Here is a 12,412-nt window from a genome sequence, read left to right as displayed (position 1 = left end):
TACACAGTACTGTATGCCTACAATAGAGCCTCTCTCACAACTAAACTCACAACAAATTTTGGAACTTAAACCATTAACAAAAAGCATGTTTTAGAAATGCTTTAAGCCTGGTTTCCATATGAACGAGCGAGCGAAAGCACATCGCAAGTAATTTGACCAATCACAACGCGATTATAAATGATCCATCGAGTCGTGATTGGTTAATAACTTTCTGCTATCTTACATCCCGGTTACGCTGCGTCCTAGTAGTGAAAACCAAGCTTTAGGCGCGAAATGCGGAAGAAAAAGATACAAAAGAAAAAACAGTAGGCTTATCATTTTTTTGTTTTCTAGTTATAGGCTAGAATTAACTAGGCCTACAATAAAAAAAAACTTTCAATAGAAAATTAAAAGAACGGTAATAAAATGCATGTAAATTTAAATGGCAAGAAACAGTTTTGTTCGTATTCGTCCATGTGTTTGGTTGAATACAGTGGCGGTACACTTTATGTACTATCCAAATTACAATTCGAGGATTTCACTCGAATAATTTAAGAAATGTCGATTAGTTGTTGCAAATTGCTAACCTTCTTCTTCGCTTGTTAGAATCTCCTGGCTAAATATTTGGCATTCTTCATCACTGGTATTGTTTCTACCGCCGATGAAAACTAGATGGTTCTCTTCGGCGTCGCCATTCAATCCAGTATAAGAGGATGGTAGCGCTCCAAATACGCACCGCATCGTTGTTTTTATTAAGATAATTTGCAAGGTTACTACGACGATCCCTAGAATACAGTGCCATGCGAAAATCATTGAGAAGAATTTGACATTTAAGTGGTCGTCTTCATCCCATGAATAATCATCGTTGCGCAGAGGATGATACAGTGTTGACCCAACCTGCAACATCCACGTACCTTGGAGAAACGTAGCCCACGTGCGTAACCACGGCAAGACATCATCTCGCGGGAACCAAATTTCACCCGCACTGAACAACACGCACATAAACACAGCGAGCACTTCTAATGTATGTAACCGTATATTTAATTCTGTTCGCCCATGGAGATGAAAATAAAATAGCATACATTCTACAAAGTAAGCGAACGTTAGGAAGACTTTTGTCCACCTTTCCGCGCCTTTCAAATAAGTTCCAACAGCGATCTTTGAAACTCCGTAAATTGCGAATACAGCGTACATAGTGCAGTGTTGCCAGACGTCAGAATATACTACAACACCGTGGTCATCGAAAAGCCTCCATTTCCATGTTTTGTAAACTTGTTCACCAATAATCCCGATTACACCAATAACAAACACTACAGTTCCTTCAACGGGTAGTCTCTTTAATCTCTGTAGCATTCTATCACCTCTACGACCAGTTCGTTGGTAGCTAGCGTACGTAGGATTAAAAGTTTGTTGTATTGTCCAAAATGTTGCCAATGCCAGGAAAGAAATCCCGGACATAGCATGACCAGGAAAGCTACCCATATTTATACGCTTTCAGTAAGTAGAACTATAAACTGTTCTCAATTGAGTAAAAATTAAAATGTTTATCTAGGCTAGGCCTAATTGTACTGCCCTTCAGAAGTAGGCCTCGGAAGTTTACCTTCGTTGGATTTGAATCCGCTGGCAGGCACAATAGAAGTGATTGAAAAATCTGTACTTATAGTCTAGCTACATCCAGGCTGAAGAACAAGCTTTCAGATTGTTCTTTCTGGTAGATCTACCAGGAAACTGGAGAACAAGATGCTTTGAAAAGGGTTCCGACTTTCTAAATATTTAACAAACTATTATCCAACGTTTCGCTATATACCTGCAGTTTCGAATTCATATATTCCAAAAGAGTATATAACCACCCGCAAATTGTTTTAATGTCGAATAATCAATATGTTTAAAATTAATTATAATAAGAAAACAAAGTAGTTTAGATATTCTTGGTGAAAGGGCAGGACCAGTAAAAGTTATAAAGGTTATATTATAGGCCTATACATGGTATATATTTACATTAATAAGAGTGTATAATAGTTTATAGATTTAAGGCACAGCGGTTTGTAAATTAATAACAAAGAGAGAGACATTGATTAGTAGACCTATATTTATTTATTGTTATATTATAATTTATAATTGTGTTGATATAGCCTACTCTATAGGCCTAATTGTATTCGTTTTATTTCGATATATTTCATTCGTTGAAGGTAATTTGTATTGGTACATGCCATTATAGAATAAATCAGCCTTAGTCTTTAATATAGTCTTGTACGAAAGTAGCCGAAGTTAAAATATATAATTACATTTACAACTCATACAAAAATAATATTTATTTTTTACTTTATATCATAATAATATTGATAAAACTATGTTAAATTACAGACAACATTTACGTACGAAAATAACTGAAGTTAAAATATATAATTACATTTACAACTCATTTTTTTAATTATTGCTAAAACTATGTAAAGCTTGGTTCCCACTAGAACATAACGCAAGGACGTAAACGCAACGCAAGCGTTTTAACCAGTGACAAGCGAAGTTATAGACAGTTAGCAATCACAAGCGATGTCTTATTCGCTTGTGATTGCTAAAGTGTGGTTCCCACTAGCGACGAAACGCAAGGACGTAACGCAACGCAAGTGAATTGACCAATCACAAGCGATGGATTATTCGCTTGTGATTGCTAACTGTCTATAACTTCGCTTGTCATTGGTTAAAACGCTTGCGTTGCGTTTACGTCCTTGCGTTACCTTCTAGTGGGAACCAAGCTTAACTGTCAATTGGTCAATTCACTTGCGTTGCGTTACGTCCTTGCGTCGCTAGTGGGAACCACGCTTTATTAGGTAGGCCTACGTCGATGCGACGACCGACGACCAACGTACAACGTCATGTTTATTCATTGTGCGCATGCGAGGAAATTTTGACGTGTTTTCTCTATTTATGGTTTCAAGTCTAGGTGACGACCGACAATACTCGATTGACCTGACCTAGGTAGAAGTAGTAGCGGTCGTCGGAAATCGTAAGCTCCCTATTAGACAGGCCTATAACTCATCGGATTTTCCAACCTTTGTTAAAAACACAGACAAAAAAGTCGACAAATTCAAATATAGTTGTTAAACTCATGCCGCAAAGTAGACCCATGTATCCGCCGATGTCACCTGAAAAAGATATTTAGGCCTATTAGATTAGTAACTGTTTTAAAAGTTTATAGTTATGTATTTGGTCAGTTTGCCCATTCATTTCTTCTCAGCCAAAATCCCTGTACGGTAAGGAATAACTCTTGTCCTAAAATAACTTTAAAAAAAAATTAAATTTAAAGAAAAACAAAATTACTTTACCTAATAAACTTAGCAGGTCATAGGCGGGTATCTGCTCTACCTTCTCAAAACTCAACTCTTCAAAATATATTTTTACGTCAAGTAAATTTTTTCTGGTAAAATAATATCGTAATAGCGTTAAGATCTATAAATATCACTATGCAGCTTCATATATATAGTGATTCCATAAAGCACATGAATGTTCCTACTTACTGTATAAGAACATGTCAAATCTATATATAAATTATGGTTAATTCTGACATAGGAGCACAATGCAAAAACTTCGGTACAAATCTCCGCCTTGGATACCTACCTTATCTATCTCAGATGTACCGCGAAACGTAGATTTGATAACATTAGTTTTCACATCGCCGCTTTTGTTCCATATTTCTATCTTAGGAAGATAGTATAAAGGGTTTTATAAGAAATTTTCTGATTTCAATCGGTAAATTTTAACTCTACGCGCGGTAGAAGTAATTTCCGGGTTCACGGTAAGGTTTGGTTTCAACCAGGGAGTTGTAAAACAACTACCTGTTTCAACTATAAGCTATAAAACTATAGAATTAAATTGTGGGAAATAATTATATAAAATTAAATTACATCGAGAGAATTGATGATAAGAGTTTTTGTTTTGAAATCGAATGAAACCCCCATGAAACCTCGATAGCCGAGTTGTTGAGTAAGCTGCCAGGACTTTATGTATACTGTGCGCTTACTGTGTCCCGTCCCTGGGATACTTCTGCGCATGTTGCAAGCCGTCAAAAACGTCTTCCTTCTTAGGCCACTGTGTCGCGGAATAATGTATTAATTATACCAATTAGGATGGTATTTATTTGAATAAATGCCCGGAACATCAATTTAAATAATTATCTCGCTACTCAACCCACCCCACCCCCTCCACCCCCAACCCCAAATGCATCTAATAAACGCCCATCCACATTTATACACACAATATTGTATTATATTTATAACACAATTATACTATTTTTAGTAGATTTCTTCGGACTGTTATCTACAATTTACCAAGCATTTGTTATTCTTTTTTACCACCGTGACTTTTCATATCTACAATAAACACTATAGGCCTACGCCTAAAACGCTATTAATCATCTAAGACACTTTGGTTAGTGAGTACGTTTAGTTTTACGAATATCAAAAGCATTTAAATAATGGTAACCGACCGAAATTGTCCAGGCCAGAATGTCCATCTAAAACTGTTTACGTCCCGAGTCATTGTCATTCCGAGAACCATCGTCTACACTTCCTAGAAGAGAGGGGGGGGGGGGGTGGGGGTGGGAGCGAGCGAAGCGAGCCTCACCCTCTAGTAAATAGAATTAAATAAATATTTGCGTTGAGTAAAGCTTCTTAGTCTAAAGCTCCGTCTACTATCACATTGTATGTGACGTGCCCATATATGAATATGATGATGTCACTACCATATTTGGGTATATTACCACTATATTTGGGCGCATCACACATTTTTCGTCAAGCAAGTAGACATAGCTTAAACCATCACGTGTTGTTGATTGCGCATGCGTGATTTTCGGCCAGTCCCAATGACCAGTTTTTTGAATATTTTAATTGTTGCTTCATCCGAAATGTGGAAATTACAGAGAAAATTTGTTTATAGGCCTACTGCTAATTGCTAACAATTAATACTGCTAGGGTTCGTTTACGAATATGGAAAACAAGTGCTATGTTTAAAATAATGTTTTTAGCTGAGACAAATTTAAGTATTGCAATGTTACGGGAATACGCTTGGTGGATAGCAGCAAGATTGTGTAGAACGAAACGAAGCATACAGGGAATAAATGACGTTACGTCGGCCTGTTCAACGTAACACAACCGGAAGAGATTCCAACTAGGCCTGCTTAGCTTGGGTAAGTTGAGTTTATTTAATATTTATTCAATTCATAACCCGTTATAAGTATCGCATTATACCAAGTAGATCGGCCCTAAATTGATATGTTACTATTCAACATTAAACGAGGCTGATTAGTTGTTGACCTTTTATTAGTATTATTATTCCTCTCACTTCGCACATGGATTAATTTCGCTCAAAAATCCAAACACAATACTCGGTCAATAATTATCAATTTGACATACGTTACGTTAAGATGATATTGATTAGTGATTCTGATAATGATAATGCTAAATTTATGATGTTGTTGATGATTGTTATTAAAATTATTTGATGACGTCATTTGTAGTGTAGCTCTGTCTCTCTCTAACAAACTAATTTGACAAAAAATTGTGATGTGCCCAAATATGATATGACGTCATCGTGTCCATATATGAGCACATCACATTTTTGATCAAAAGAAAAGTAACGAAGATAAAAACAAAAGAAATATTGATTATTTAATGAATATTGTTGTTATGCCTTTGGAAAGATAATTATGAAGATGATATGGTATATGATAGGGGTTATTGAATCATGAGAAAGATAATATATAACAGATGATAAGAAACAAAATACAGTAAAAACTTTGAAAAGAAGCCCGTTCAACCAAGACTACTAAAAAAAGGAAGCTCATGGGCTTCTTTTCGAGGTGTTGTTAAGAGAGGCTTACCTTGCTTCGGTCTCTGAGACATTCATCGGTGTTAAATACATGTTAGTGACGTAAGAAGAGGGCCAATATGTTGACGAAACTCTGACGTCATAAACACCAGTTGAGCACGCGGTTGGACAGGAACACCTTTCCTCCTCCAAAATAAAATCAACTGAAGAGTTTTAAAAATATTTGAAAAGATTCATTTTAAACATAGTTTTGTTTACCATATTGTAAACAACAATATAAATGGTTAACTTTGTGGTGAAGATAACTTTCACTAACTTTCCCGAGGAAACAACTATATTAAATCTTGAACGGACCCCCGCTTAAGCTTGGTTCCCACTGGTGACGCAACGTAATGCGACCTGCGCAACGTAAGAAAATGCCCTTCCAATAATTGTGTTTGCCCCCGCCTGTGTTAAAGTAAACCTGCGATATTTGCAGCATTGTTGCGTCGTCGGTTCCCACTTGTGATCACGCCATACAGCGTGGTTCCCACTAGAACGCAACGCAGCGACGTATCAACGCAAAGTGCTGTATTGCGTAATCACAAGTGGGAATCGACGACGCAACAATGCTGCAAACATCATAGGTTTGATTTCAAGCAGGCGGGGGAAACCACAATGATTGGAAGGGCATTTCCTTACGTTACGTAGATTGCGTTACGTTGCGTCGCTAGTGGGAACCACGCTTAAAGCACTTCAAACGTCAATATGTCGTTGCGTTACGTCGCTAGTGGGAACCACGCTTTAAAATAGTCGTTGCGTTGGTTTTTTTTATGGAAAATAACTACACGAAGGTACGGATTTCCAGTAATAAATTTTACGTTGTCTGATTTCATCAAATCACTAATACTTACACGTTGCATTGTTCACACAAGTTATTGTCTCGTAAACGTCGCATATTCGCACGTCTCCTGAAAGATTACATTTATGTAAATAATAACAGATGATTATTTAAATTTGTTGTCAACCTATAAGTGCGTATCACATGTAGGCCTAAGGGTATGGAATTCTCTACTCTTGTATCTCTTTCACCAATCTCATCTCCCTTCCGTTTTTCCAATAGGGTTGGTGAAATCTGTTCTAATAGGGGCTTCGTTTGAACTCAACCATAATAGGGGTGTTATCATTGTATCAATAATAGGAGCCGTTGATGCCCTTTTTATGAAGGGCTTAAGGCTGGGACGTTAACGATAAAAAATAAATATATAAGCATGCATTTTTTGGACATAAAACAAAAGAAATTAGAAAGGTTTTTGTTCTAGAACTATAGGATAATCATTTATGCTGTCTTTGAAAAAAAATAATATTTTTAAAATTACAATTAAATGTTTTATTGTCACGATATTATTGCTCTTACTAATCATGAAGTCGTTTTGATTGGACGTGTGTAAATACATTTTCATCAAAGGAAGCATAGATTGTTATTTCTTTTGTTTTATGTATGAAAAATGCAAATTTGTCTATTTATCGTCAATCGTTATGGTCCTAGTGTAAATGGGCCTTTAAGGGGTTTAGTTAATGTCTGATTTATAATTGCATAAACAAACCTGGCATCCTATAATCTCGGCAACCACAGTTTTTGATGACGTAATCCACATAGCATTCGTAATGACAGGTTTGTGCCGTGTACGGTCCGAATTTCAATGCCTTTTGTCTGCAATTTGATGGGTAGGGGTATGGTAAATTCTCAACCTAACAAAACAAGCAAAATAAACGAGAACCGTGTTAGTATGAGTGATGGGGAAGAAGAATCATTGCTGCACAAGTATTTTAAAAGATCATTACGACGCCATATTTGTTGTTGGTCGATATTTAGAAATTGTTGCAGCCTGTATAGCTACAGGTATGAAAGCATTATGATTAGGTGTCGAAGTCAATCAATGTATTGAACTGAAATACATTAAGGAGATACGTTAAATACGAAGCCTGTGCGCGGTATACATTAATGGAATTGAAACCGGTGTCGTCCTAATAAAAATACACCTATCATTGATAAAGCAAATTTTTTCAAATGAATGTGTCCCTTTAATAGTGATATTCCGAAGGAGAAATTCTACTGTAGTAAAAAAAACATGAAATCGGTGACGTAACAGCACACACAGTGATGACATATTTAACGCGCGCGTTTAAAATGTGGTTGGAGATGAGTGTAATCTTTGTAATATCATTTATAATATTCATACAGACGTCACAGAATCTTGATAGTTGTTACTTATCTATTGGCTTAACGCAGAGGCATGAGGCCCCTGGTGTAGGAACCCTAAGTGGGAGACTTAGGGCGGGTTTTTAGCCCTTTTCGACATATTTTAATGTCTTTTAATATCCTGGCTTAAGCTCCGGCGCCCCTGGGTTTAGCCAGTGAGCGCTCATAGCCGTTACGTCACTGTACTTACCTTTGTATGTCTCATTCCAACGTGAGATTCAAACCCTGGTGAGACGGAGAACCCTAAGGATTTTACCAATGGTATCTGTCCTTGCTCATGTACCAATATCTGTAAAATAGATTTCAAATTAAAATCATAGGCCTAAACATAATTTCTCGTCACCGTTACACTACTGTAGTTGCATGTTATTACCACATCGTCATGATCATAATCATTCTTATATTTATCACGAGTCAAATGGTCGAGTGATTAAGACAGGGGCGCCGTTTACAGTAAATAGCCAACAATATCGACAAGGGTTCGAGGCCGACTCACTCCTAGATCTGGTGGTGGAACAAGTCTTATTATTATTATTAATATTATTATTTATTGCCAAAAACCAGTTACAAACAAACAAAAACACAGAAACTAAGGGAGTAGGCAGGAACCTAAAAGTGAACCTAATCACTATAACAAGACTTCAGGTTCCATACTCCCAAAGTAACAACAATGATATATAATAAACTATATAAAAATATTAAAATAACAAATAGACGAATCAACAGTGTCAATATAAAATAAACGGATAAAATACATTATAGTCGATTCAACAAAGTTAATATAAAACATGTGATTTAAGTGAATTAAGTCTTTTTGGATAATGACTATAAATCGTAGGTCCAGTGTACAAAGTTATAACATGTTGTGTGTACTTTAAAGAACACAGTTCATCATTCAAGAAAAGTAGGGAGTGAACTGGTTTACAAAATAGCCCCTGTATCAGGGGCTATTTGATAGGACAGTGATTAATTTACTATTGGTAATCCCTGGCCACGTGTGCCTAAAGACATAAATAAAATTGTCTTTGTAATCTACTATTATCATTATTATTACCATCTTCATCGTCATCCAATACATCATCTATGATTATCACTGTAATTGTTGACGTCATCATCGTCCGTATTCTGTTTATGTAGTCATTAAATATATTTTCAAATCTGATTTTAAATTGTTTATTTACCATCCTAATAATTATTGATGCTGTCATTACATAATTGACTTAAAATTTTGCATTGTCATTATGACTGCAATTTATAAAATGTTTCCATTTTCACGGCGCCCATCGAGTTTCGTTGTGTCGCGTTGTCGCTGTCGTGCCATCTTTGTACGTCACGCCGTCGTTGTCACGTCGTCAGTAACGTTTCGTTGTGTCGCGTTGTCGCTGACGTGCCATCTTTGTACGTCACGCCGTCGTTGTCACGCCGCCAGTCGTGTTTCGTTGTCTCGCGTTGTCGCTGTCGCGCCATCTTTGTTACGAAGTTGTTGTCGGATCGACTTTGTCTTTCTTTCAATTTTGATGACGAAACCATCACAATTTACAAATAATAACCAGAATTTTAGGTCAAATAGGTTAATAATTTCATTATAATTTGTGCTAATTACCGATCTTTATTTAATTAGGAAATTCTCCTAAATTGGTGATATTGTTTCAAATGTTGACATTACCAATTTGTATTTGATTTGTTAACGTGGGTCAATTGGCTCTCCTGGTAAAATTCAATTTATTTTTCTAGTCGATAACACAAGTATAATTATGGAATTGTTTACTAGGCTATTACGATATTGATATTAATATGTATAGAAGAAGAGTTTTGTTTGTTTTTTAATTATCACAATTGACCGGCGTCTTTCTTCTTAATTATTAATAACGATGGCCCGGTACAATTTTTGAATTTTTTAATTCGTTCATTTTTTCTCCATTTAATGGTGGTATAATTATCATGACACTATGGTGCAATATCAAGTATGTAATTAGACTTGCCCTAAATCTGTATTTCTTGTCGTTTTATCTTAGTCCACCAATCGGTGTTTCGATTTTTAGTCTGAAAATACGAGCTCATGTATTATAATATGTATGAAGCGCCATATGTGCCAAAATATTTATATTTTTATTAATTTTAGTCTAGAACCTAAATTAGTATGTAATTAACTGTGTACCAACAATAGGAACCACTATTGAGTTGAAATGTTATTAGACTCAATAGCTGCGTAGTCGCCTGGCGATGTTGCCTGAAAATGAAAATTCACTATTGGGTAACAAATTCACGTTAATTAAAATAGTGTCAGACATCAATAAAATGGCCTATTCAGTTTAGCTTAACAATTTTAGGAAATTCATAACATTTAAAACGAGTTTTAATCAAATAGTACGATATAAAAACAGTGAATTAAAGGTCATTTACTTTATGTAAAACATTTTTTTTATATTATTTGTTGTCATTGGCAAAATAATTATGAATTGCCTAAAGTAAATTATGTATATGAACCCAATATTTATCCAGCGTTATCCTAAACGTAAAACAAAGTCATTTTACGCACCCTGATTCCAGCTCCGGTATTATCACCATGTATGTATTCTTCTTGCTCGACCTTCAGTCGCATACTTAGCCCATAGTTACTACCTGACTGTTTTACTTTCCTTACTTGGCTTGAATTTTCTGGATTGTTGAATGTGTAACATACACCCCATTGGGTCACTACTCGCCTAAAATCTCGTGGCCCACAACGCTCAGCATTCTTCCACGAGCAACTCATCAGCATATCCTCAATCTGATGAGTCATGTTAAAATCAGTTAAGTCAAAATCTCTTTTAGTTGCATTGATAATATCCAATGTCTGTTGATCCGGATACTTCAATGTTGACCAGGAAAGCAGGAATAACATATTAATATTGTCTGGTCCTACAATGGAGGCTTTCCATTGGTTGTAATTACAGATAGTCACTGCCGGAAAGTCCATATCTAGCAAGTAGTTCATTGATATGATGGTGTTGATGGGACGGTCTAGATATCGTAGAACATTGTTTATTATCCCGATGTATATGAACACAATCATCATTGTTGTGACAATCACTGTCCAAGCCAACCTTTTAGGAAAGAATATAACGAACAAGAAAAATAAAAATGAGCTTAATAAATTACGCGTGTACTAGACACATTGTAAACACCTCTTACCAGAGTTAGTGTTTGCTATCTGAATCAAGTTGTGTGTTTTAAATTTGTAACATGAACATTCAATGTTAATTCGGCTCGAGAAGTCTAATGAACCGCAATATATAAATAACCTTAAAGAAACATTTGCTTTCTGATTACATGGGCAGCCACCCCAACCCCACCCCACCCCCACCCCAAAAAATATATACGGATATTCATTAAAATCTAATAGCATTTAAAAGCACCAAGTTTTAATAACAAATGTAAACGCAAAAGGACCAACAGACAGACGGGTAAACTTACCTTCTAGCTGTGGACGACTCCTTACTTGTAACATAGTTGAGTCCATGTAGAGTAGTATTCTGAGAAAACGATTCCAAATCATCAATAATATGTTTTTTCTTTGAAGAGTTACTTTTACCAACATCGTCAGATTTTACGCCATCCCGTGGAGGCACGGTATAGTTAGTAGGCCTAAAACTTAGCCGGTAATCATTCGTTTTTTCCCGGTTTGGCGAAAATGTATCCACATTTGACCAAGCTTCCATGACGAAGACTTGCCGTGAATCTTAAAGTAATCAAAGTAGTTTACAGGAAACCGACTAAATTTACACCAAATATAATGATGACTATTATTACTTCTATTATTTTAACCAGTTCCCATGAGCCTCCTCATTACGCCATATCGATTAGTTTATTGAATCGTTATTGTGTTTCTAATGGACCTCTGAACTAGGTAGGCCTAATAGACTAAGACACTTCTCTTTCTTTTGCATACGTCAGAGCACGCTCACATTTTCTGCTACTGGCGCACGTAATAAAAACATAGATCTAATTAGTGTCTGCTGCGCATGCTATACATTCCTAGTTAACTTCATTATCTTGATCGTAAAACACAGTAATCAAGTATCAAGATGTATTTAATTCCAAATATAAATAATTATCAATAAAAATCGATTTTTGAATTAGCCCTAGTAATATCTGATGCATTAATATTTACTTTTGCCTTCGTGGACAATTATTTTTATGAGGATATTTTGTCAAATAATTTTCTTTCTTACAATAACAAATTGGAACCCGGGGCAATTTATTTGTTTAGAAAATGTACGTGTCATGAATTATCAATAACGTGTATGAGCTCAGAACTTGCACGTGCGCAGTAATCATTTGTTTATTAGTTCATTTTGTAAGGATAACGTGTGTATTGACCAATAG

General features: G+C 35.8%; 2 protein-coding genes across 2 annotated transcripts; both read right to left on the bottom strand.

Moving 5' to 3' along the window:
* Nucleotides 1–561: 561 nt before the first annotated feature.
* Nucleotides 562–1,831, bottom strand: LOC140049245 (transmembrane protein 45A-like). Its single transcript, XM_072094090.1, has one exon. The coding sequence runs from the start codon at nucleotides 1,459–1,461 to the stop codon at nucleotides 562–564; it is 900 nt and encodes a 299-aa protein (XP_071950191.1). The 5' UTR covers nucleotides 1,462–1,831.
* A 499-nt stretch (nucleotides 1,832–2,330) lies between these two features.
* On the bottom strand, nucleotides 2,331–11,745 carry LOC140049868 (acid-sensing ion channel 4-A-like). The gene is made up of 8 exons (XM_072094818.1): nucleotides 11,501–11,745; nucleotides 10,584–11,130; nucleotides 8,235–8,333; nucleotides 7,389–7,533; nucleotides 6,696–6,752; nucleotides 5,855–6,005; nucleotides 3,303–3,394; nucleotides 2,331–3,122 (listed from the first exon to the last, which is right to left on the bottom strand). Exons 1-8 carry the CDS (start codon nucleotides 11,743–11,745, stop codon nucleotides 3,013–3,015), a joined length of 1,446 nt encoding a protein of 481 aa, XP_071950919.1. The 3' UTR covers nucleotides 2,331–3,012.
* Nucleotides 11,746–12,412: the final 667 nt, after the last annotated feature.

The sequence above is a fragment of the Antedon mediterranea genome, chromosome 5, assembly GCF_964355755.1.
Source record: "Antedon mediterranea chromosome 5, ecAntMedi1.1, whole genome shotgun sequence".
In the NCBI taxonomy this organism is placed as follows: domain Eukaryota; kingdom Metazoa; phylum Echinodermata; class Crinoidea; order Comatulida; family Antedonidae; genus Antedon; species Antedon mediterranea.
Note: the sequence above shows the minus strand (reverse complement) of the source record. Positions and strands in the feature narration are given on the sequence as shown.

Bases quoted from the DNA above. Each gene is read 5' to 3' on its own strand.
- LOC140049245 (XM_072094090.1), bottom strand. From the start codon at position 1,461: ATGGGTAGCTTTCCTGGTCATGCTATGTCCGGGATTTCTTTCCTGGCA.
- LOC140049868 (XM_072094818.1), bottom strand. From the start codon at position 11,745: ATGGAAGCTTGGTCAAATGTGGATACATTTTCGCCAAACCGGGAAAAA. The intron at 8,334-10,583 runs GTGCGTAAAATG...TCTATTTTACAG, and splicing joins ATACCGGAGCTGGAATCAGG to ATATTGGTACATGAGCAAGG. The intron at 3,395-5,854 runs GTAAGCCTCTCT...TTATTTTACCAG, and splicing joins GTCTCAGAGACCGAAGCAAG to AAAAAATTTACTTGACGTAA.